The following is a 23,957-nucleotide window of genomic DNA, read 5'->3' as shown; positions in this document are numbered from 1 at the left end:
TAATTGACTTAGGTTCAAGGGGCAATATAAAGTGGAAATACCCGTTAAATCACTCAGGCTTTTTTTCTGCTGGTAACCTCAAACACTCCAGGGCTGTTCCACATAGCTGCTTAGATTCCAAAACAGATGGGAATGTTGTGTTTTTTTGGTTTTTTTTTTGTTTTTTTTTCTTCAAGCAAATGGGACCAAAAGCATGCTTGCTACTGGGGACAAAAGAGAGGGTTAACCTATTGAAGGTGCATTTTTAATTTTGTCCCCTTTATTGCCTAAATCAATAGCAACTTTGTGGGTGGAGTGTCTTTCCCAGTTATCGTGGACTGAGTTTTTTAAGAATACTGGTTGCAGTGTCTGCTGCCTGTACTCTGTCAGGAGTAGTTCTTTCTTCCCATGGAATGAAGTTCATCAGAATAACTGTGGTGGTGACCTTCCCTTGGCTTACGGGGGAGGAGGGGGGAGATGGTGATCACTGTTTGTGAGGTTTGTATGCCTCAAATTAGGAAACATCTTGTCTAGATTTTAGGTCTTAGAGCTCTGAGAGCTACTTCTCTAAAGAGAAATTTTCAGTAGGCTACCATTATACATGGCTAGTCCTCCTTCATTAGCTTTGTCTGAAACTGTTAAAATGACTAGTTACCGCCCATTGTCCTAATGAGAAATTACTTAAGGGTGGCAGAAAGGAGCACTTGAAGCATGAACCAGCAAAGCTGGCTGCAAGAGGAGCTCTAATTTACAGGTACCTCAGCAGTGAGTGTTGGCCCACTTCCCTCCAAGCATTTTCAATAATAACTTTGCATCAACTGAATTATAAAACATTACTGGTTGTTTCTCTTGTAAAGCCTGAAGAAACGTTGCTCAGTATGGGGCTAATACCTGCTTTTGCAGACGCAGAACCACTTATTTTCAGTAGTATTAAAAAGACTAATATCTATTGATTGTTTTTACATTGTAAGCCTATAGCATAACCTTGGCAGAGATCTTGCCTTGTGGATGTAGTAAAATATAAGAATAAAGTCTTTTGTTCTCTATTCTGAGAAGCCTCTGTCAGTAAAATGATTATCACATGAAACTCACTTGGATATTTCAGTACTTTAACATAAAATGTTCTTTTCATAAGCTTAATTCTTTCGTTTAGAAGCAAAACCAAAAAAAAGTCATAAAAGCAAAGCTGACCTTTATTCTATCATAAGGTTGTAACAGCTTGTTAAAAGGACTTTGAGGAGTTTCTGTAATGCTTTTTGTGGTAGCTTTCATGAGTCTTAGCCTATGCTCTTGTCTTTCTTCTTTCTGAGTCTATCAAGTGCTTTGCACTAGTCCTTGACAATTTTGATGCTTTTGTTTATATCCCTTAGATTCTAGTAATAGATCAACTGATTAACTGAATTTACATACCCAATTTACTTACACTCCTGGTTATTTGAAAGCTTGTATCTCGCATGCCTCCAGCTTGTCTGAAAGTTGAGTTTTATCTGCCCCTCCAACTGCTGGAGCGAAAATACTCTTTATTTTTTATAAAGTTACTTCCTAAATACTGTAAAATAGTACAAAGTGAAAGGCAGACTTGGGACCGCATTAGTACTTAAGCTGTGTCACTTCGCAGTTTCTTGCAGGCTGGATGGGGAATGAACAAGAGGATCCCTCTCACAGCTATCTTTTCTTTTGTCCACAGAATGTGCTGAAGAGGAGAGACCAAGTTCAAGCGGAGTATGAAGCAAAACTGGAAGCAGTAGCCTTGAAAAAAGAAGACCGTCCAAAGGTTAGCACTTCAAACTCCTCTGCAAAAACAGCCTGCACTTCCACTGCTTTCTGAGAACAGTGAAGAAATAGAGCTTGGTTTGTCTGGTTCTGGCTTCTTCTTTGCAGTGTAAACACTTTTGGGCAGAACAAGAGTTTGGTGGCAAGCTGGTGCAGAATGAAGACCTAGGTATGAACATATATAACCTTGTCTAGCAACATCTTGTACCACGATCTCCCACCATTTAGAGCAGGGTGGCTCTGACCTGCGTAATGTTTAGCTAGCATGAAGTTGGAGTGTTCAGTAACATGGCCTGAAACAGTGATAGTACAAGAGTCTCTTGCAATTTAGTGCTGTGACTGCTGGCTGAGTCGAGTTCCTGGACCCTGGCACTGCTGAGTTATATTGTAGGACACCAAATTTGATTGTGGGAGACTCCACATCTTGCCCCTTCTGCTAGGTGGGTATTTCCGTGTCATGTTGAACATACACAGCAGGTGTCAGTGGGTGACAGGCTTTGGCTGGGCTTCATGCAGAAGCAAAGATCTAAACTGGTGTGCTTATGCTGCCACCTGCTTTTTGCATGAAGAGATGTGCAGGAGCTGTGTCTTAAATCACTGCAACTTTGGCCAACAATGAAAGCAGGATTTTTCTGCTCCCTCTGCTTCTTTTTTTTTTTGGCTCTCATTCGTTTTAGTGTTAATGACTGAGGGAGGACTTCCAAGCATTAGAATTACTGTATAATAATCTTAGAGGAGGTTCAAGTCTTTAATAAATATCATGTCTTTAATCTATTTTTGAAGCTGAAGAGGACAGACCACAGAGAAGCAAACTTTTTTCCAGTCTTGTGCTTGTGTATGACACAGACGCTGTCAAAAGTAGTACTAGAATGGCTTAGGTATCTTGTGCTCTTGTATTTCTATATCTTGTCTGCCCCAGTGCTAGCTGGCTTGGTATGTACTTAATGTAGTTTTATGTGAGCACATATTCTAACCTGTTATGTATAGGATGGATGGATCTGAATCTAGCATATCCAGGAGCCAGTTGAGGTGTTTAGAGGTGTTTAGATATTTGACTTTTATAATGATCTCAGTACAGTGGAGCTGCTGAACTTTGCTAATCCCTCACCTACTGAAAGGTTTTTGGAGCTCACTTCGCAGTGGAATTATTAAGTAAAGTGCCACGTTTAAAGAGCTGTCTAAGAATTTTTGGAATACTTACGTTTGCTCTCCAGAGTATCAGAAGCATATCTTTTGGTAACTCCTTGTACCTTTCTTTCATATCATAAGACCTTTATGTCATTTAAAAGGGGAAGCTGAACAAATTAATAGAATTCCTTGCATGCTTGTAAAATACTAGCTCACAGTTCTCAGATCCTTGCCACTTTGAGTGGAATGTCCTCATCTGTAAGAACTGATAGCTTAGAGCTGTTGCTAGCAACATGTCTTACATTCAGTGATTTTTCCTGGTTAAGACTTGCTAAAAGCAGACAGGATGCATGAGCTGGGTTATGCAGTGAATGTCATTTGTGTCCCTTTCAGCAGATTTAACTGATTTGGCGGAAATTATCTTTAAGAAAAAAAAGGGGGAGGCAGCGACTAGTTTTGGATAAGTAAACAAGGGCATATTATTGTTTGTTAACCTCGTCTACTGGAGGGCATTCTGGGACTCACAGTACACACAAGTCAGACTGGCTTCATAAAACTCCATTGATGTCATTAGGTAGTTCTCAAATCTGATTAAAACTCAGCAGGCTATAAATGCAAAAGGCTTGTAGAGCTACTATAAATGTCTGCCAGCAAATACCACTCAGAATGATAGTTTCCACCAAAACCAGAGTGTAGCTTCTTCTGTATGCATGATGCTTTTAACACTAGAGTAACAGCATTAGTACAAACTGTAGCTTTTGTATTTCTAAGCAAGTACAGTTGAGAAATGCTGCTTACTTTATTGTTGATAGACTGGAGCTGTTTTTGCAGTAATCCAACTAAGGTAGTAAATTGCAGACATTGTTTCCTTTTAATGAGATGAAATCCACTTTTAATGACGTAATTTAGCCTGTCTGCCTCAAGGATTTGTAGTTCTGTGATCTGTGGGAACAGTTATTATGGCAGTATATACCTTGAAGTAGAAGATAATGGTGTGTTTAGAGGGGGGAAAAGAAAACAGCTTCTAACAATGGGTATATCCAAAGAACTGGGAAGATAGAAATACCATATATATATAGTTACAGTCCTGAATAGGACCAGTGTGTGTGCAGATTCTTCACGAGGCCTATGGAGACTTAGTTGGAGTTCATTGCTGTAGTTCTTTATGCTCTATAATTTTATCATACGTGACCCATTTGCTGACTACTGGGTTGTCCTTGTAGCTCTATATTCATACAGCCCTCTCAGCCTGACCTGCAGGAGAACTGGCTATGAGAAAGAAAACATTTTTTTAAATCTTTGGTGTGGTTTTGGATCTTGGCAGAAGAAGCAGGAAGCTACTGAGCACTTAGAAAATAACTTAATTTAATCGGGAAATCTTATGTGGTTTTGCTTCCAGACTTCATGACTCTTGAGAGCCCTTTCTTTCTTGTTAAGATAGCAGAACGCTTAAAAATGATGCAGTGTGTGCTTGTGCCTTGAGGGGAGCACCTTGTGAGCCTTCTATCCAACTGTCTTGGGAGTTCCTGTCTGAAGCCTATGAGAGATCTTTGTCATGAGTTGTAGGAGACTGGATTCTGTAGCCAGAATTACAGTGCTCAGAGAAGGCAGAGGAAATGTTGTAGCTACTGAGCCCCAAACTGCTGGTAGCATAAATCCATTTGTTGTGAGTAAAGGGATACTCAAACAAAAGAGGTATTGTCTGTCTCTTGAAAAGCTTTATTGGAGGCCAGATATAGGATCTTCTCTGACTATTATTAATCTACAAAGTACTTTGGTGATCTTCCTAATCCATATGCTGGAGAACAACAAGGGGTAACATGTTTCTGCCTAGATCACATATCTTGCCAAACTGCAAGGTAGTAGTAAACTCCTAACTTCTACCAATGAAGAATTTTTACATAGTCTGTTCATCTTTTTCCTTTTTCCACAACCCTCAGAAAAAAAGGGAATTTCCTAAAAGTATCAAGTGCAAGAGGAACCATAACAGAATTCCGCAAATATTCTTCGTGTTGCCCTTTGGCTTTGTGCAGTTCACAGCTTCCAAGTCTAAGTCTGCTAGTCGCATTGATGTGAGCAGTGGACTTCAGGGGTTTCCTCTTTGGATGTCTTGGGCTTAGTGTGCATGTATTGGCAAGCTTCTTGTCCATGTGGCCATAAGGCACAAGGAGAAGGAAGAGAATGGTATTCATGATTTTCCTGCTTGAAGAAACATGTGTAAATTGTTCCTGTAGGTGCCTGGTGGCATACAGAACATTGGTTAAAACAATAGGTTATGGAACACAAGTCCTGTGAGGAGTGGCTGAGGGAACTGAGGTTGTTTAGTTTGGAGAAGAGGAGGCTCAGGGGAGACCTCATTGCACTCTACAACTACCTGAAAGGAAGGTGTGGGGAGCTGGGGGCCGGCCTCTTCTCACAGGTAACTAGTGATAGGACTAGAGGGAATGGCCTCAAGTTGTGCCAGGGGAGGTTCAGGTTGGAAATGGGGAGGCATTTCTTCTCAGAAAGAGTGGTCAGGCATTGGGACGGGTTGCCCAGGGAGGTGGTGGAGTCACCGTTCCTGGGGGTGTTTAAGGAGAGGTTGGACGTGGTGCTTAGGGACATGGTTTAGTGGGTGACATTGGTGGTAGGGGGATGGTTGGACCAGATGATCTTGGAGGTCTTTTCCATCCTTTATGATTGTATGAGTACCATTTTCTTTGACCTAACTTGCTTCTATCTTGAGGTCATGGCTAGTGTTGTAAGCCTTTTCAATCTCTGTGTAGACTTGCAATGTCTGTCCTTCCTGATTTTTCACATTGCTTACACATGACTACAAGTTCAGTGTTGGGCCAGTTGAGATCATTTGGGCCAAATGAGTCAATGCCTCCGGTTGCCTTTGTGTTATTATCATCAGTGCTCTGCATTTATACTTTTTTACAGGCAGCTTGTAAGGTTAAAGCTAGAGTTTTAGAAATTTTATTCTGCAGACAAAGCTGATCACCGCTGTTTGTCTGTTGGCATCAAAATCTAACTCTGAAGTCTCTCAGCTCTTTGGGAGAAACCTGGGTCTTTGTTGCTTCACTAGTGAAGACTGGGAAACGCCTAGTGAAGCTGTGAATGGGAAGGAGGAGAGGAGGCTTGCTGAGGAGTTGTGGTCAGTCTGCTGAGGTTGAGAACTAGGGACCAAGCCTATCTGCTCAGCACTTGTACAGATCGCCTTTCCTCTTCATGTGCCTCTAGCAAGCTCTTCCTCAGCCTGTCTCCGTATCTGGCATGGAGTGGGACAAGCAGAACTGCCCGCCACCTCAAACAGCAAAGAACAATTAATCAGTCCTGTCTCCTAACTAACAAAGAACTGGGACTTCTCCCTGCAGCCATAACTGAGTTCCTTCAGGGTAACCACTGGACTGTTACTTCCCCTTTCCTCTGTGGCTTTTTCTCAGGGAGGTTGAGCTAATTTAGCAGTCTAACCCTCTCAACTAAAGTTTCAATCTTGATTTCTTTTGCTGCAGGTACCCACAGATGTCGAGAAATGTCAAGACCGAGTAGAATGTTTTAATGCTGACCTGAAAGCAGATATGGAGAGATGGCAGAACAACAAGCGACAGGACTTCAGGCAGCTACTCATGGGGATGGCAGATAAAAACATCCAGTACTACGAGAAGGTAAGTGGTGCTGCTGTAGCATTGGCAGGAATAAAAGTGATTAATTTTCCTCTAAGGTGGTGATTATTCTTCGGAAAATGTTCATGCTGTCTTGCGGCAAAGAACCTTGGACATCTTAAAGCAGTTTTTAAGTGCTATGGAAGCTGCTCTTTGTCAGCAGCTTATATAGAGTTGCTGGTCGTGCTCAAGAGATCTGTATGAGACCAGCAGTCTCTTGCAAGGCAATCATGTAACAGTACTTCGTACTAGATGCTTGTCTGTCTTGGGTTCTTGAATTGAACAAATTGTTGATCAGCAGTAGTTTGCTTCCTAGTTGGTGGTGGTGAAGGAAAAGACTAAAATTGCATGTTCTAGTAATACTATAAAACTAGATAATCTCTCGATTCTGCCTTTTATGAATCAAACTACATGAATTAATGTGCACCATGGACCTGTATGTAGATTACACCTGCTATGGCTAGGCCTGGAAATGCCTAGTGAGTTCCTTTGCCCTTTCTGAATTTCAGTATTTGTGCTCTGATTAAATGTCACAGAATCACAGAATCATCTAGGTTGGAAGAGACCTCCAAGATCACTGAGTCCAATCTCTGACCTAACACTAACAAGTCCTCCACTAAACCATATCACTGAGTTCTACATCTAAATGTCTCTTAAAGACCTCCAGGGATGGTGACTCAACCACTTCCCTGGGCAGCCCATTCCAATGCCTAACAACCCTTTCAGTAAGGAAGTTCTTCCTAATATCCAACCTAAACCTCCCCTGGCGCAACTTTAGCCCATTCCCCCTCGTCCTGTCACCAGGCACATGGGAGAATAGACCACCCCCCACCTCGCTACTGCCTCCTTTAAGGTACCTGTAGAGAGCGATAAGGTCGCCCCTGAGCCTCCTCTTTTCCAGACTGAACAACCCCAGCTCCCTCAGCCGCTCCTTGTAAGAGTTGTTCTCCAGACCCCTCACCAGCTTCATTGCCCTTCTCTGGACTCGCTCGTTGATTTTCTTTTAAAGTGAAAGGAGTTCAAATGCTTATGCTGGCAGTCCAGTTTTCCTTCATGCCAGAAGAACAATGTTACCAAATGCACCTATCAATATATTAAAAAACAAACAAACAAACAAAAAAACCTTACTAGGTGTATGCATGGTGACATGCCTCATGTTCTTGCCCACTGCAGTTTTTCTACATGTACTCCGCAGATTTCTTCCTGTCCTAGGTTACTGCTCCATGTAATGTACTAGTTTGCACTTCCTTTTCCCTTTCCAATCAATGTCTGTCCTGTCAGCAATTCGTAATTAACCATGCAAACTTCATTTCACCCTGCTCTCTTTCCTGTTTTGAGACTGCTGTGATATTAAAGACTGCACTGAACATCTAGTAGTGTCCCTTCAGTTTTGCTCTTAGCTGCAGCAAAGAAACTTTTTGGTAGGAAAGTGTAATCTCTATAGGGCTAGCAACACTCTATTCATTTTCAGTACTATCAACAAGATCTATCAGGGTGATGCTTGACAACAGTGACTTGTGGATATAAGAGCTGGTGATGAATTTGACCTTTCCCAGTGTTTAATAAAATGTGTTCCATGGTCTGTGCCCATTTTGACTCCTGGGCTCTCCACTGGTGGAAGACAGTAAAGACACATTGCAGAAAGCCTGGAATTAAGTATACACATCTGAGGAAATTACTCCCAAGTCTGGAGAGCCCTAGTAATAGCACAGAAACTAGGCTTTGTTTTTATTTTATTATACCAGGCAATAAACAGTTAGTCACATGAAGTATAGTCAAGTCCCTGAGATGTACTGGGGTACACTGTGCCTCTGAATTACCTGCCTTAACTGCATAGATTTTGCAAATAACTTTGCTGGGCTGCTGCTATAATAGCTGCTATTGTGTCCAAAATAGCCCACTCCCACAGTCACACCACAAATGTGAACTTCTACAAGAAACAGATTGTCTGCCTAGCTGAAAGCTGTGTCCTTCACTTCAGAAGAATCTAGCTGATATTTGAAAACTGTAGGTATTCTGATGCATTCTTAATAGCTTGGTCCAGCTGATGGCTTTGGAAAGCTTTAATTTGCTTCTTTTGTTTGTTAATTGTAGCTATTCTTTCTGAACACTTTTCTTGCTGTTTGAGCTTCTGCTTTTTTCCTCATGTAATAATCCATAAAAATTCTGCTAGCCTTTCTGAACTTGCACTCTGTTGGTATGGAAGGGTGGGTCAAAAATTACAAGGGCTGATACACCATCCACTTTTTTAATCTTTGTTTCTTCCTTCAGTGCCTTACGGCGTGGGAGTCAATTATACCACTATTGCAAGACAAGCCAGAGACCAAATGAGAAGTACCTTCATGGACAGTCTAGCACTTCCGTGCTCAGTACCACTAGACATACTGGAACTGTATGAAGGACTCTTCTTTGTCACATTAACTGAAATGCCAGCTGTGCTGAAGCTGGAACAGACCCTCTGAAAACTATTCAATTTTTTTTCCTCATTTTCTGTTTAAACTGGGGTATGTTTCATCTTTTTGAGTTATCTTGAATGGTTCCTTCTCTATCCTATGGAGTGATATGGGGCTTATAGTGAAAGTGCATGGGGATCATAAAACTTACCTCTTTAGTCAGGAAGGAACTGATGAGTAGAACACTAAAAAGATGAAAATAAAACTCTACTGCAAGGTGCCAAATGACATCTTTATTACCTTTCTGTTTTTGTTTGCTGAAAAGGTAATTGTTCCCATGATAACAGTACCCCCTAACCAATCCTTATCTCTTTTTTTGGATGGAGAGGGAAAGACTGGGAATGAATATTTTCTGGTTTGCTACCACCGGTGTATGCTCCCATTAAATGGTTTCTGGAGACCTTTCTGTGTGGGAGTTGGGCTGGTCCTAGACAGAACATACTGACACCACCTGCACATAGCCTGTGATACAAGCATGAACTGTGGTTTTTGTGAGTGTGGCATGCTGTTGGTTCATACTGAATATCTTTGTTTACCTTGGTGATTATGAAGTAATGTCAGTTGGCTGAAGTGTACTTGTGACGGATGTGGGGATCAAAATCAGCCTGGGTGTGGGAGTGAATTGAACAGTGGCCTTTCAAGGCTTACGGGAATGGTGGAAGCAAATACGAGTTTTTGGTATGTTTTTTCTAAAGGTAGCTCTGTAAGTTGCATGGTAGAATTCTCTTGAACCATGCTACGTTTTTTTTTTTTTTTTGCTTCGTTTTTCCTGAACTATAGCCTCTTTGGGCTTGGTTACTTAAGGTGCCTGCTGTGGTAAAGAAGGAAGAAGGTAGAACTGTTTTCTCTCCCTGTTTTTTTTCTTTTTTTTTTTTTTTCTTCAGTAGCAATCAAAAGCCAAAAAGTGTCAAATGCTTGCCTACACCAAGCATCATTGTGTGTGTGAAACTTGCCTTAAACAGGTCCGTGGGTGTAGATAGGTACCCTATCAGGTACACATAGTGTCAATACCTATCTCTACTGAACCACATGGCAAGTCTTTTAAGACTTCTTTTGGTACAGATCTATTTTCCTAGTAGTTTTTATTGGCCCTTAGAAATGTAACTGCTTCTGCAAGTCCCTTCTCTTTTCTCTTGCAGTCCAGCCTCAAATACATGCCTGCTTAGTGTTAATGGCCTTAGTAGAGGAATGCTTCCGTGATGGGTTTCAGAGTCTTGGTTTAATGGCATGCAGATAAAACTCTTTTTATCCATCCAAAGTGAGGGAGCTAATATCGGTGTAATGCTGGGATTTGGGGGAATAAATAACATTGACTGCTTACTGCTAAACTTGAGTGATTACTTGGTCTCTGGCAACGTTCTTGTGAAGAATCTGAAAGGTGATTGGGTATATGCAACTTCTGTGTTCTCCTGTGGCTACCTGTCAGGTACACTAGTCTGGATTGCACTTTGTCCCTTCATAAACACCAAGTCTACCTGAAACCCCCCTGCTCAGCACGGTGGCTCTAAAGCAGCTGTCAAGGTGAGTTATTGGTGCAATGTGGTTGCTGTCAGGCTAATGAGGTAATACCCTCCAGGTGCAAAAGTCAGGTTTAAGACATTTAAGGGTTTTTCCTTTTTGACTCAACTTCCATTGACAGTTCTCTGGTAGTTAACCAAACTATGCTTTCTGGTTTAAGGTCACAACTTATTGACGTACACTCATGTGGTGTAACAGATCTCTAAGTTGCTGTTAGGTTTGGAACAACTAACTACTCCTGCTGTGCAAGGGGAATGCTTAAAGAGATCATCTTGAAGCAGTAACCTAGTGTCTTCCTCAATCTTTCCCTTCTAAAATAAGCACTTCTAAATGCATAACACTTAACAGTTTGACCTTCAGGGTTACAGTCAATTCCTGTCTTCCCTATTTCCCAGAAACAGATCATCATGCTTTTTTGAGCTGGTGCCTGTGTGGTAAATGAAGCTTTTCAGTTGACTCTGCAACATGACTGGGAGTAAAGCAATGCATAATTTGAACTTGTATTTAGACATTCTTTCTTCCACCTCATCCAAAATGTGCAAGATGAGTGGAAAGAGTGTTGTTTTCCTGCAGGTGTATAGGTTTTGTCTGATACCTTACAACACTGACATCCCGTTCCCACTTAGTGTTGTGTCAAACTGAAATGGGGCTTGGTTCTTGGGAGTTTAGGAGTGGACATCACAGCTGTTCATGAGAAGTGCAAGGGACAGTGGGGAGTTCCAAGTGAAGTTTACACGAGTAACTGTTACTGCTGGAGTGGTTCAAGATCAGCTTAGATTTTCTTTAACATGATGCCACTGATTGTGCATCGTGGTTTCTAAACTACTACTAGACCAAAGTTTGTTTTTGATTTCAGATAAATCCCTTTCTGATTGAGCTGTTGAAAGGCAAGCATGCTTTACATTTTCTGGTTGGAATATGTGTCTCTGTAGAACCTACAAGCTAATTTGGAGGAAAGGCTGGAACATGCACCTCAGGCTGTGGTCACAAACAGGATTTCTTATATTATCTGGGAAGGTAAAACTTCTCAGACCTCTACGGAGGAAGTGAAACTTATGTTCCAAAGAGAAGTCCTCTGCAAGAATTGTTGTAGTGTAAGACGAGCATGTAGGGGGTGGGTCTCTTAGCTCCTATGGGCCACTGTGGAGTCTCTATAAAAGAAAGAACTGTTGCTGTAAATACTGGGTAACTGTGGGAGAGACTGAGGTTTGCAGCAGCAGTGCAGAGAGGGAGAACTACAAAATAGCAGGAATCTCCTTAAAGATATCAAGAGTGCACTTAATTAATTGGTGTTTTTGTGAGGCTGAGATCTGAGGTGTTGGTGAAACTCTGACATGTTATTGTGTAGTCCTTATGTGGTGGGTGTCTCTCTCTGAAGTACCCAAACCTTTATAGTGTGAAAAGGAAAAGATGTTGGGGAAGGGAAGCAGGAGTAGGGCAGGAACTTTATCTTTGGGTAATGTCTTGAGAGTTCAGTCACTTACGGTCACATTCTGTGCATGCACTGAGATCATGTTAAAAGTAGTTGCACCCTTCCAATGAACCTACTTAAGATGAGGGTCCTTCAACAGCCCTTAAATTAGCCTAGCTTCCCACAGCCAAACCAAGGTCCTCTCAGAGGATGTGTAATTCACCGCTGTCCTGGTTACTCCTGCATAACTTCTAGTATGTTTGTTTCTTCTCTCAGCTGGCACCAGCACAACAAAGCAAGCACTGAGATCTTGTTTTTGTACTCAGTAAGGAGCTGTGCATTGTTCATACGTGTTTTTATCAGGTTCTGACTCTTGCAATAAACAAATGTTGAAACACCATGGCTTTTTCAGGTATCTGTTGAAAAATGAAATGGTGATAAGTGGTAGCCCTAAAGATACTAACTCTTCGGACATTAGTTTTATCAAAGAATAAACTATGGATTCTTCAAAGTTGTCTGCTTGGATTTTTGTTGCACTGACATGTGCTAAGGGTAGCATAGTGGACTAAGCCAAAAAGAAACTTCTACAGTGTGGCAGAGATAGTCCTGCAGAGGTGCTGTGGCGGTGGATCCGCACAGCCTCTTCATGGTGCATGTTGCTTCAGGTCGCGTCCTGCAGATGCCAATTACAGAATTCCCTCCCAGTACAACAGGGACTGCTCCTGTTGTAACAGAAGGCATGATTTTGCTAAAACTTAAGTAAATTGTGCACAATGTTGCAGACCGTTTGAAATCTAAGACACTGGTGCTGATAACCACTAAGCAAATGGTGTAGACAGGAGTAGACTAAAGTAGCTCATTAGATGTTCAGTCTTCTTAAACTCTGATGGTAGAACAGTCTTTTCCTTAGTATGTTAGCCTTTTACTACAAAATAACCAATAAGTAGGGAAAATGGGATCACTTTTTGAGATAGAAGACTTGCTACCAAATTTATTTCGGTGAAGTAAAACTGGGGATAATAAGAATGAACTTGCCTTCTGGGACAGTGAAGGTTGCATTTTAAAGTTTCTGGGGGTGCTGCTTAACCAAGTATAAAGAAGGAAGTGGTGATGCTTAATTCCACACAGCACTTCAGAGCCTTGCCGGGGTCTCTGATTGGTACCAGTACTCAGTAATGAACTGGGCTAGTTTAAGGTTGTATGGCTGAGGTACGGTACTTGTCCAGAAGGTAATGCACTTTCTGAAAAGGCATAAAAAAATCCCCCTTATGCAAGTGGTATGCTAAAACTTTAAAGGCTACTCACTGTCCTGGATTACTTTGAAGGCCTTGGTACTCTACACTTTGAAGCTAAATCCTTTCCTTAACTCTGCTGCTGGGTTATGTATCCACCTCTTTGGATCAGGCAGCAGAGTTGGGGCCAGTGCCACTCTCCCACCACACAGGGGCACAGATTGCAGAGGACAGTCTTACAACAGAGGACAGCCAGAGGTTTTAGTCTTTAGCACATGAAAATAAAGGAGCACTGTCCTTGTTCTCCTTCCCTTTGTGATGCATTGATCTGTCACTCCTCAAGGTTTGGAGACTGGCCATGCAGGTGAAAGCAGTCTGGCTTTGACCTGGTTCCCATCTCTCTCCTTGTTCAAGGTGTCAGTGCTGATGACTGAAATGGTGATGACTTGTTGCCCCGACTGTACTACTTCTGACTTGTGCAAGCCCATGCACTGGAACATGTTACTTTGCATCCTAAGGTCACCCTTGTACCACCAAAAACAAACTGAAAGCTGTGAAAAGACATGTCTCTGTGTGAGTTAGGTCATTAAACAGTGTAAAACTTGGAGCAAGGCTCTTGTTTCATGCACTCAACCAACTCTGACAGCTGTGCTCTTGTTCAGACTCACAGGTTATGAAATGTTGTCTTGACTTACGGTGCTGGCATGTTTCTATACCCTTTCATATATCTCTGTATAGATATACTTTGTGCATTGTTTACTATGGAACTAGTATTGATGGAGAAAAACACTTCGAGGTAAAACTGTTTGTAATTCTCTATTCGTGTGTACATTTTTTTAAAATGCACCATTTGTTTACCTCAATTAATTTAATGGAATGGACCAATAAATGTATTAAAAAATTACTCATTTACCTAGAATTTAATGTTTCTTTTTTTCTTCTTTTTTCTGCCATTGCCATTGAAATTATGATGTGTACACTTATTTTCTGTGCAGCTTATTATCTTATTTGAAGAAATATCCTCCCCTTAAAAGCTTGTTCCATTGCCAATATAACTGAATGTCAGCTTGTCCACTGCTGTAGTATATCTAGTATAACCCGAAAGTGAAGCGTGGAGCTGACAAAAGGTTGTAAGGGCTGGAGAGGGGGACTGGGACAGAGATGGCAGCAAATTCTTTAGAATAAGAGAATTGTATAGTGAAAATCAACTTCTGTTTGCCACTTCCCTGTCTCATACTGAGGCTGCTTGACTTGCCCCCTGGTTATTACAGGTGCTGAAGACCGTTTAACTTGCTTTTACATAGTCCAGGAGCCTGGAAGCCACTTAATCTTTGTTAATTCAATTATCATGTAAGTAGAAACATAGTCTAAACACTGATCCCTCTTGTGCATGCCAGTATTCTGAAACTTGTTTGGAGTTAGCTGATAATGTCTCCTGAGAGTTGATATATTGTATAGGGCTCCTTTCAGTGGGAGCTTGGCCTGGCATAAGGCTGGGCTAACACGATGACTGCTACCAGGCATCGGCAGCCATACACCTCTGTAAAACCTGTGGGGGTGGTGTCCTTTGCTGACCCATGCTTAGCCTGTTACAAGAGTAGTGCATCCTGGTGGTGTGAGATGTATCATCAGTTCCTGAGTAACAGGTGTCTTCCCATAAGCTCTAGGGGTGTGAACATCTACTGAGGACTGTTTTTATTGTAGGGATTACAAAAATGTACCTTAATCTCACATTTTTTTACCATGTTTTTTCTGTATTTCAGTAGTCTTCTCCGTAACATCAGTCAGCTGGGCTGACACTCTTCACACTTGTCCATAGTTTATGTCAGAAAGTAGGTGCATCCTGCTGACCACCGTGCACACACTGCATGCTGCTTGTGGACACCTGCCTCAAAAGCCACAGTCACAGCACTGTCCTCAGGTTTCAGACCAAAGAGATGAGAAGAACTACAGCTGATCCTTTGCTTTCCCCTTCTAAATTGAATGATGTGCCTGGAAACACCCTTGCCACTTCTACCTTGTTCTTGTCTGTCTCCACTACTGCCAAGTAGCCTAGAGTGGAAGCAGGGTGCTCTGGAGACTGCTGGTGTTCAACAGGCGGTGTATATTCTCTGCAAAATAATGTACTGCAAAAATAACAGGGCAAACTTCTTTGTCCTGGGTAAGCTCAGTGGCTGAGGGACTGTGGCATGCTGTGAGGTGAAGACATGGGTGAGACGGTTCCTGTAACGAAGCCAGTGGTAGGGACAAATGCTCGGAAACCTTCCACTCACATTGCTCAGGGAACTGATCGAGACCAAAAGATGCTTTTGGTGGTAAAGCTTCCGTCACTTGGTCAGAATCTGAAAGGAGCCAGTGGTTGAACGTTGTTTGATGGCCACAATGCTGTAAAGAACAATAAAAACAGTGATTACAAGAGGGCTACCAAACTACTTTCTCAAAATACAGTTTGCATGTTCCTTATCAAGTCTTTAGCTTAAACTTCGCTATGGTGTCTGGAGCTAGCTGAGTGTTCATGTACTTCCTTTCAAGAATCAGCCAGCTTCTCTGTAAGCTACCACTGTATGTACAAGCCATGAAGCTGCCACCATTTGTTGCCTTTCAGAGTTTTGTAGAATCATAGTACAACCCAGGTACTTCAAAAGACCATCAGGTCCAATCTCTCAAGGGGAAAAGACAGCCTAGGTGAGATTATCTAGCACCCTGCTCAATCACGTCTTGAAAACCTCTGGTGATGGGGATGCTATCTTGTCCTAGAGGTGGTTGTTCCAGTAATGGATTGTTCTCACTGTAAAAAAACGTCTTTCTTGTATCTTATATGTTTTTTCCCAGTACCTGTGTTTGTACTTGTAATGATTACTTGTACTGGGAGTGTATGTGGTAAAACGGCTGAGCAGCTTGCAGTGACTCACTGTTAAACAGTAGGGTTATGTTTAAGAAATGATGAGTTAGAAAATACAAGGAGAAACTTTAAAAATTGAAATCAAACTTGACAAGGGTTTTATCTGGGATCAGACGTCAGCTGTCTTACATCTGAATGAGAGTATCTCTGCATAGATTAGATATTGGCAGTATCACACTTTGTATTATCTTCATGGGGTCCTGCTGTTTCTAGTAATGTATCCAGCTGGAGGGGCTTGGGGAGGGGATGGTGAGCAAGGTGATACTTAGAGGGAGATCCTTTAAAGACTCCAGAAGAGTAGGTGGAGGTGTTTCAGATTTCTCTCTTTAAATTATCTGGGATTGCGCCTAAAACTTGTTCTTGAAATTTTAACTCTCAACCACTCTGTAGCTGTACAATTGGGCAATCTCACTGGATCAGAAAAGTAACCATTTTCTTTACTGTATCATAATGATTTATCGTTGAAAGAAACACCCAAGGGAGACTCAAACTATTCTGTCACAATGAGTAAGTAACCCATAATGGATTTTCAAAAAAAAAATGTTTTACTTTGTGTGGGATTATTCCCTCTTTCTACTTAGTACTATTTTAGCAATATCAAGCACTGCATTTGTGCAAAGGCTTTGTCCCCTGGGATTATTAGCTCTTAAACTCTGCCAAATATTCCTCCTACAAGCAATTCACGATACGTCAAACAAGAAGAAGATTAAAAACAGTGGCTATATCACTTGAAAGCTTAACTCTTTGAACCTTCTTGGTACTTGTCACCTCGTTTCCACAGAATTTTTGTTTTACTTTTTTGAGTCCTTTTCCAATTTTTTTTTATATCCAAAAACACTTTTCTTTTTCAAATCTTAATTGTACACATAAAACCTAGAAACATGAAGCAAGGAGAAAACATAACGTGCCCCTTCAGAGACAACCATTCCTGTTCCTTACCTTAAAGGGAGGAGGCTGAGGCAGCCAGCTAGAAAAGACAAAATGAAACAAAAGCCGCTGTACCAGTTCAGTGTGCTTTGATAGATCTTGTTGAAGACTGTAGATGTCACTACTCCTGTGATGACTAAGGACAACTGCAGCAGGACAAACACCTTACCTGTAAAGCAAGAACATCATTTATCATCAGGGAGAAAAAAAACCTGTTGTGGTACCTCCCTGCAGCATCCAGGTGCCACCACCACGGCTTGGAAAAGCAATGTAGTCATGGCTTAACGAGTGCCAGATTGCATGAGCTTGTTTCTGCTGTTGTTCTGGAGCAGAATTAAGTGTCTCTTCCTTCTTTAAGGTATAGGACAAAGACGTAGCTTGAAAACTGTTTGCTTAAACAGTCTAGATGTTGAGGTTGCTGCTTGGAAGAGCAGCAATAAGCTGGGAAATAACTGCTCATTTCCATAGGATATAGGAAAGTAGTTGTGGGTTAATGTCTTCAGGATGTGAGAGATTTCAGCCAGCGGCTGCTTCTGCCATAGTGCAGAAGTGTTGTCCATTGGGCTGAAATGTTATAATGCCTAAAATGTGGAGCTGTGTGTGATTTGTGTGATGTTTATGGAGGAGGAAAGGGAGAAATTGAATCCCAGTTGGAACAGCTTGGGAGTAACCATTTTTGCTGAAGTGCACCATTCTGTTTCTACCATGGTAAATGGGGAAAGAGAGGGCAACCCAGCCCTCCTGGAATGTGCAAACTAGGAGCACATTTAGGGTTCTGCACCAAGCCTGCTGCCCTTGAAGCCCGCTCCACTTGCACAGTGCCAGTGGCCACCAGCTAAGGAGGCAATGCTGCTCTGCTGCACTGTCCTGCTTGTGAACTGCTCTGTTCGTGCAGTCAGGTGCAGCATGCGTGGCTTATGGTTAAAGACAAAATATGCTGATTTTTTGATGACTGAAGAACATGATGATTAATTTGGGGTGTGAGCTGCATGATTTATGGCAGGGATGTGATTTTGCTACAGAGGAAAAACAGAAGTAGGAATGAATCGGTGACAGAGCACAGCTTTCATGTGACTTTTTTATATTATTCTCCAATGCAAAGATAGTGAGCTCGGGTGTTGAGCAGTAGCACTGCAAGTTAATTTCTGCATCTGCTTGATTGCATTTGTAAGTTATCCAGACAAAAAACGCTGCATGGTAACCCTCTGTTGAAAAATGAATGTAGCACTGGATGTCAGGTGGGCGTTTTAACCTACTGTCTTGGAAGCTGTTAGCTCTCTGGACCTGTGTGCCCACACTGCAGTGGGGCTGCACAAGCAGCCTGATCAGCAGTGAGCTGGACGGATTGTGCTCCCGGTTTTGAGATGGAGAAGGTGAAGCTGGGAACAAGGCAGATTGCTACAGGGGTGAAATAAGAAGTTTTGAGTGTTGTGGTCATATGGCAGAAGGAAAAGGATGCAATTGGAGTAAAAGGAAGCCATTGGAGTAAAAATATTAGCCTCCAATATGATGTTGTAAAATACACATATTTCATTATTTTCTAATGCAAAGTTAATAGAAAAATTAGGAATTGTTTCTCCTGTTGAACAAAAAGGGTCATTTTCTTAGGCAAAGTTTATTCTTTGTTAGTTAAATTATGTTCTGACAGGAACAAATTGCCAAGAAAAGTTTGGAAGCATATTTAGAGACAGTAATGGAAAAAGATTAAAGAAATCCATTCTTCTCAAAACTGGAAGTAAAATAAGCCAAATATAAATGATGTGAGTGTCACTGTGCTTCAGTCCAGCATTGCCTTGTATTTCCCTGAAGCACTGTGTTTTTGAGCAGTACCTCAGATATTATTTTCCCTGCCTTTGAGCTGCACACTGATAGTAATCTCTTGAAGCATGTTCTGAAAATTTTGTGGATAAATGATGAAGCAATTAGGGAGGAGAAGTTTGGACATGACAGGCTGGTCCTGCAAGTTTCTCTGCTCCTCCTTTTTTGCAGTACCAGCTGTTCTGGTTTTATTATGCAATGCACAGGCTATATCAGTAACTTAACTTTCTTGTACCCAAATGGAGGGATTTGGCAGGTTTTTGATCAGAGAGGTAACCGATGTACTCACCATAGGATGATCCTTCAACATGCTTGGATAGCATGGACCTGATGGTAGGCAAGGGGATGAGGGCAAAGAGCATCACTGCCCGTGCTGCAATGCAATGAATATGTGGTTATCATCAGTAGCTGCTCCCTGTCTCATAACACAGCAACCACTGCTTTTGAAGGCTGCATGCCTCTGGCTTGGGCAGGGCCTTTGCTTAACCTTGTCGTGTCCCTTGAGCCTCAGAAATTAGTACTTATCTTCAGTAGGAGTGCAGGTCCTTGCTTCATCCGGGAGGTGGTGGATAAGCCACTGATTGCTGCAACTAGCAGAGGCACTTTGCCCCAGCCAGCCATGGCCTCTGGGTCTCAGCCCCAGATCCCATTGTATCTTTAGAGAGCACTGTCCTTTGTGGTAGTGAGGTGGATAATGCAAGTCTGACCCTATGCTAACAGCTTTGACAAGAACAGTATACTCATAACACCATGTTTTATCTCATGGTGCTTTTGGCCTGCAGTATTTTATGCTCTCTCTACTGTGAACAAACTTGTTTAATTTTTGATTTCTCCTTTCTTGTAGGCACAGACAGAAAAACCTCTTTGGCTCATTTCTCTTAGACTTTTTTTCTCATTTTCAGAAACAAGACCTGAAAGCCATTGAATGTATGATACTCTTTCTGTTAGTCAGGTATGAATCACCCATCTCACTGCCACAAGGGTTGCTGTTCTTGGTTTTTGGCTTCCTGTGTTCCTGTGGAGGCTATCTCCCAAAAATAAACTTGCCTTTCCATCGTCACAGGATGCTGCCACATCTATTGTTACCCATCCCTTGGTCATTTATATATAGAGTGAGATTTGTATAGTACATTCCCGTAATATTTTAGTTGCTAGAGCAACACCAATGTTTCGCTATTAAGTTTCTCATCAGACATAAAAACCTTAATGTAACAAAAATAAATCACATCTTAGGATATTCACTTAACAGGAAATCTTTGGCATTTTTTTCCATTTTAGCTTTAAGCCTTATCTCATGAGATGCAAGTGCTTCGTATGGCTGGCTGGTGCTTGTAGCCTGCAACAATTCCTTCCCCCCTGCCCCAATGTCAGCCTTCTTCCCCCACTCAGATCTGGATTATGATCAGGTGACAAATTTCAAGTTAATTAGCTTTAAACCAAGCATTGGCAGGAGCGTGTGCCTCCTTAGGTTGTTGTAGGGTGCTGCACGAGAGAGGTGCAGGATGAGGGCACTAATGCCAGCTCTACTCACCAATGTAGAACAGAAATGTCCACCGCACAAAGGCCATGATGAGGACACCAACGGTGAAGGACACCACTCCAATTATGATCATGGTAATGTCCCTAAGGTACTTGGAGAACACGAATACCCCCAGGAAGCTGGTGATGAAGATGGCATACCCAGCGGCATTGCCATAGCCAATCTGCACAGCATTCCAGCTCAGAGGCTCCCTGAGCAAGAAGAGTGGAAGAACATTCATGGCGCCCACCACGGCAAGGTCATAGAGGATTGCTGCCACAAAGAGGATGATGATGATGAGTTTTGAGGGTGTTACTGGGGCTTTGCTGCTGCTCTCCGAAGGCTGAGCACTCTCTGCTGCTCCTGTGCAAGCTGGTACCTGGCCACCAACCTCCTCTACACCCTTGGCTTTGGCTGTGCAGGAAGGTGCTGACTTGGGGACTATCAGGACAAAAACGCTGTAGAGGAGACAGAAAGCATAGCAAGCGATGCTGCAGCTCACCAGCACAGTGCCCTCTCGATAGCGGTCGCTGAAGCCGACAAAGAGGTAGCCAGATGCCATGCTTCCCAGAAAGCCAGCGAGGCCATACACCAGCTCAATAATGATCAGCCGTAGAGACCTCCTGCTCTCGGAGGAGCCCAGGGATCCCAGAGCCATGATGCCTGCCCAGAATGTGGTGAAACCACCTGTTAGCCCATTGAAAGCAGCAGCCCCGTACATCACCTCGATCGGCCAGTCCAGCAGGATCAGGAGGAGCAGGAGAGATTTGGAGCCCAGGTAGCCAAGAAGAGGTAAGCAGATGGGGATCTTCCGATGAACCTTGTCCCCCAGCTTGGACAAGCCGTAGGCTGACACCAGCGGGCTCAGGCCCAGGACGAGGTTGTAGATGATATAAAAATTAGAGACAGCCTTCTGCTGAGCATCTTGCAGTAAGTGGGAGGGAGCGGTTGAGTTGGTCTGGTTGTAGTAGTTTTTCACCACCAGTAGCAGCGCCGTGTCGTAGAAGGCACTGGCCACTTGGGAGCCCGCAACCACTGGCTCAACCCACGTTCTCATCATCGTCATCCACGCCATGGTGCTGATGGTTGCCTCTTCTCAGGGAAGGAGAAGAGCTGTTTTCCCAGTGATGTGCTGCAGGAAATGGTGTTTTCAGAAGTTCTGCTCTGGAGGCATGCTTGAAGTGGAGAGGCGAAGGGAAAATAAAAGGTCCGCTGGATTGCACAGAATCAGGGTTGTGCAAGAGAAAATCTGGCTGGGAGGATATTTGCACCTCGCCTCTCTACGTACACACATGCACGCACATCCCTACACTGTTCTGACCTCCGGCTCGGGCAGGAGAGGCTTTTGTACAGATGGAGACGCCCTGCACTCGCTGACTGCTGCTGCTGCTCTTCCTGGTGCCATTTCAACACAGATCATATGACCCGGGGGAATTTCTGTCTCCCACTTTAGGAAGTGAAAATGCCATAATCGTGTGGTTGCAACTTTTATTTATTTTTTTCCACACTGTTGGCATCCTTCATGTCCCAGAGGACTCTCAGGGAAACAATGCTCACGCCCAGCTATGGGGACAGAGAAAGGCCGAGTGCTTTTTTTTCTAAGTAATTCACCAATTCCCCTTCATGCCAGCCCTTTCCCTTTCTTCCACACAAACGTGTGCTGCTGGATCTCTGACTCTCAGCTGCTCCCCTCTGCCCTATTGCTACATCACACTCCGATGTTATTTCAACAACACAGCCAGGAAATTGCGCCAAAAAGAAAAAATGAAAAGAGAAAAAAAAGCTATTTTTAGTAACCTGCCTCCCACTCTGTGTGCTTTATCCTTGGGCTTTACAACGTGGGACTTTCCAAAAGGGGAAGAAAAGCCCCAGTTTATACCAAGGCATTGGCAACTGCTGCACCCCAGCAATCCGCAACCGGAGCTGGAAGCTGGGGTGGGAGCCCACCTCCGGGAAGGGTTTTTCCAGTCTGTGTGTCTCCACAGATGCTGATGCCATGTGCAGGGTCACAAAGCTTGCAGGCAGCCTCAAGCTTTGCCGCTGCCCAGGCTGCCAGCGCCAAGGAAGGTGTGTGTGTCCCTAGCTGGAGGAAACACTTGGGGGATAATTAGCAGCCTCAGAAATGCTAACTGAAATTATAATGATCTCACCCTGCGCTGGCTTAGTGAATCATAGCAGGCAGAGTAACAATCTGCTCTGGGAAGATTTATGGTGATGACTTTAAAAAATAAATTAATGATTAATTTCCTAGAACAATGTTAAAACCCCCATCTGTTGCACTCTGTATTGACTCAGGTGGCATCTACTCAATGCCTGTGTACTCATGGCTCAGGAGTTTCATTTTTTCACTCCTAGTCCACTTATGCAAAAATTTTTGTTTTAGATTTCAAGTTGAGGAAACAACAATCCCAAGAACTAACACAGAAAGGAGCGAGAAATTGTCTGCTAGAATGATTTGCTGCTAGACAACTGTAGTTTCACCAGAAATTTTTCTTTTAACAGACGAAAGGACCCCTAGCCAGCTGTAGAATATAATCTGTTTTGTTCCAACTGTTTTTTTTCTTTTTTCTTTTTTTTTCCTTTTCCTCATATTTTCTGCCAGAGGTGTTATAGTTTCTTTAGTTTTTGCTCAGAAGTGGGACGAATCTTTTTCTCCAAAGCCTGGAATATTTCCAAAGGATGGAAATTCCAGACAGCCTCACTGAAAACCCCTTGGCAGCAGCCTGGAACCAGTTCAGTCAACAAATGCAACCAGAGGAGTTGCTACGCTTCGCTGCATCCAGGGAGCCCTGTATCTACAGCCAGACAGTAGAGGGAAAGATAAACAGCTTTGTCCTGATCTAGCTTTGATTTGGGGTATCGGTTATCTTGGCGTGCAGAGGAATGTTGCAGGCACTGGTCTTAAGAGTATGCAGATCTTCTCAGCTGTTAAATACGGGATGTTATCCCTCCATACTTTTTTTGCCTGTACAGGCTGTCTGGCTTATTCATCTGACGCTCTTGACATTTAGGTGATACTGTGCTATGCTCAATGCTATTTGGGCCCAGATAGCTAATGAACTGTGCTAAATGCCATTAGTGATCTCATGAGTTACATAGATATTTCCAGGATATTCTGAGTGTTCATTCTCATTAAATGTGCCTTTTAGAGCAAGTGCTCATGGAAGGGTATAATTTTATTTCAGCAATTGCAATACAAATGCAATATAATTTTAACACAGGCCCTAGAATATTTCCCACTGCAAAAGACTTTGCATGAATATCATATTTATCTGATCCCACAAAGATTTCAAAATTGCCATTCTTTATAATCAGCTTTTCCATGAAGCCCAGTTCTCATTTTACTAATATTTAAAGGGACTTTTGCATCTGCTTTAAAATATATTTGTGCAGAATTAACAGAACGGAGCCTTAAGAGAGTGGCTCTTGACATTTAATAAAACGCATCTACAGAATTGCTGAGAGTAGTTTAAAAGCAAAAATACAGTGGTACAGACCACTGGAAAAGGACTATGGTGTTTAAGGACATCCCACCCTACAGCCATTTTGCCTGGACACCCACCTGAGGCCAGCTCAACACCACGTCACACCAGCTTGTGGAGTTTTGTCAGTCTGACCAAGTACGGGTGTTTCATGTTATGTGTTCCGATACA

The 23,957-nt window shown here is 42.6% G+C and overlaps 2 protein-coding genes across 3 annotated transcripts in view; one reads left to right on the top strand and one right to left on the bottom strand.

Annotated features, from left to right (window-relative positions):
- The window catches only part of SNX30 (sorting nexin family member 30), a 53,222-nt gene extending 39,165 nt beyond the window's left edge, over nucleotides 1–14,057 (top strand). For both annotated transcript variants that reach the window (XM_048051411.2, XM_048051409.2), the window contains 3 exons: nucleotides 1,667–1,753; nucleotides 6,375–6,527; nucleotides 8,796–14,057. In XM_048051411.2, the coding sequence (XP_047907368.1) occupies nucleotides 1,667–1,753; nucleotides 6,375–6,527; nucleotides 8,796–8,855 (300 nt within the window). In that variant the 3' untranslated portion in view covers nucleotides 8,856–14,057. The remainder of the gene's footprint in view (nucleotides 1–1,666; nucleotides 1,754–6,374; nucleotides 6,528–8,795) is intronic.
- SLC46A2 (solute carrier family 46 member 2) lies at nucleotides 12,460–22,216 on the bottom strand. Its single transcript, XM_013192289.3, has 4 exons — nucleotides 20,317–22,216; nucleotides 19,075–19,158; nucleotides 16,980–17,136; nucleotides 12,460–15,523 (listed from the first exon to the last, which is right to left on the bottom strand). Exons 1-4 carry the CDS (start codon nucleotides 21,377–21,379, stop codon nucleotides 15,466–15,468), a joined length of 1,362 nt encoding a protein of 453 aa, XP_013047743.1. The 5' UTR covers nucleotides 21,380–22,216; the 3' UTR covers nucleotides 12,460–15,465.
- Nucleotides 22,217–23,957: the final 1,741 nt, after the last annotated feature.

Source organism: Anser cygnoides, chromosome Z, assembly GCF_040182565.1.
Source record: "Anser cygnoides isolate HZ-2024a breed goose chromosome Z, Taihu_goose_T2T_genome, whole genome shotgun sequence".
Taxonomy (NCBI): domain Eukaryota; kingdom Metazoa; phylum Chordata; class Aves; order Anseriformes; family Anatidae; genus Anser; species Anser cygnoides.
Note: the sequence above shows the minus strand (reverse complement) of the source record. Positions and strands in the feature narration are given on the sequence as shown.

What these genes read in the sequence shown, in the direction of transcription:
- SLC46A2 (XM_013192289.3), bottom strand. Translation starts at nt 21,379, where the DNA reads ATGGCGTGGATGACGATGATGAGAACGTGGGTTGAGCCAGTGGTTGCG. An exon ending in TGTTGAAGGATCATCCTATG is followed by an intron (nt 17,137 to 19,074) that starts GTGAGTACATCG and finishes CTTGCTTTACAG; the next exon opens with GTAAGGTGTTTGTCCTGCTG. An exon ending in CTCAGCCTCCTCCCTTTAAG is followed by an intron (nt 15,524 to 16,979) that starts GTAAGGAACAGG and finishes TGTTCTTTACAG; the next exon opens with CATTGTGGCCATCAAACAAC.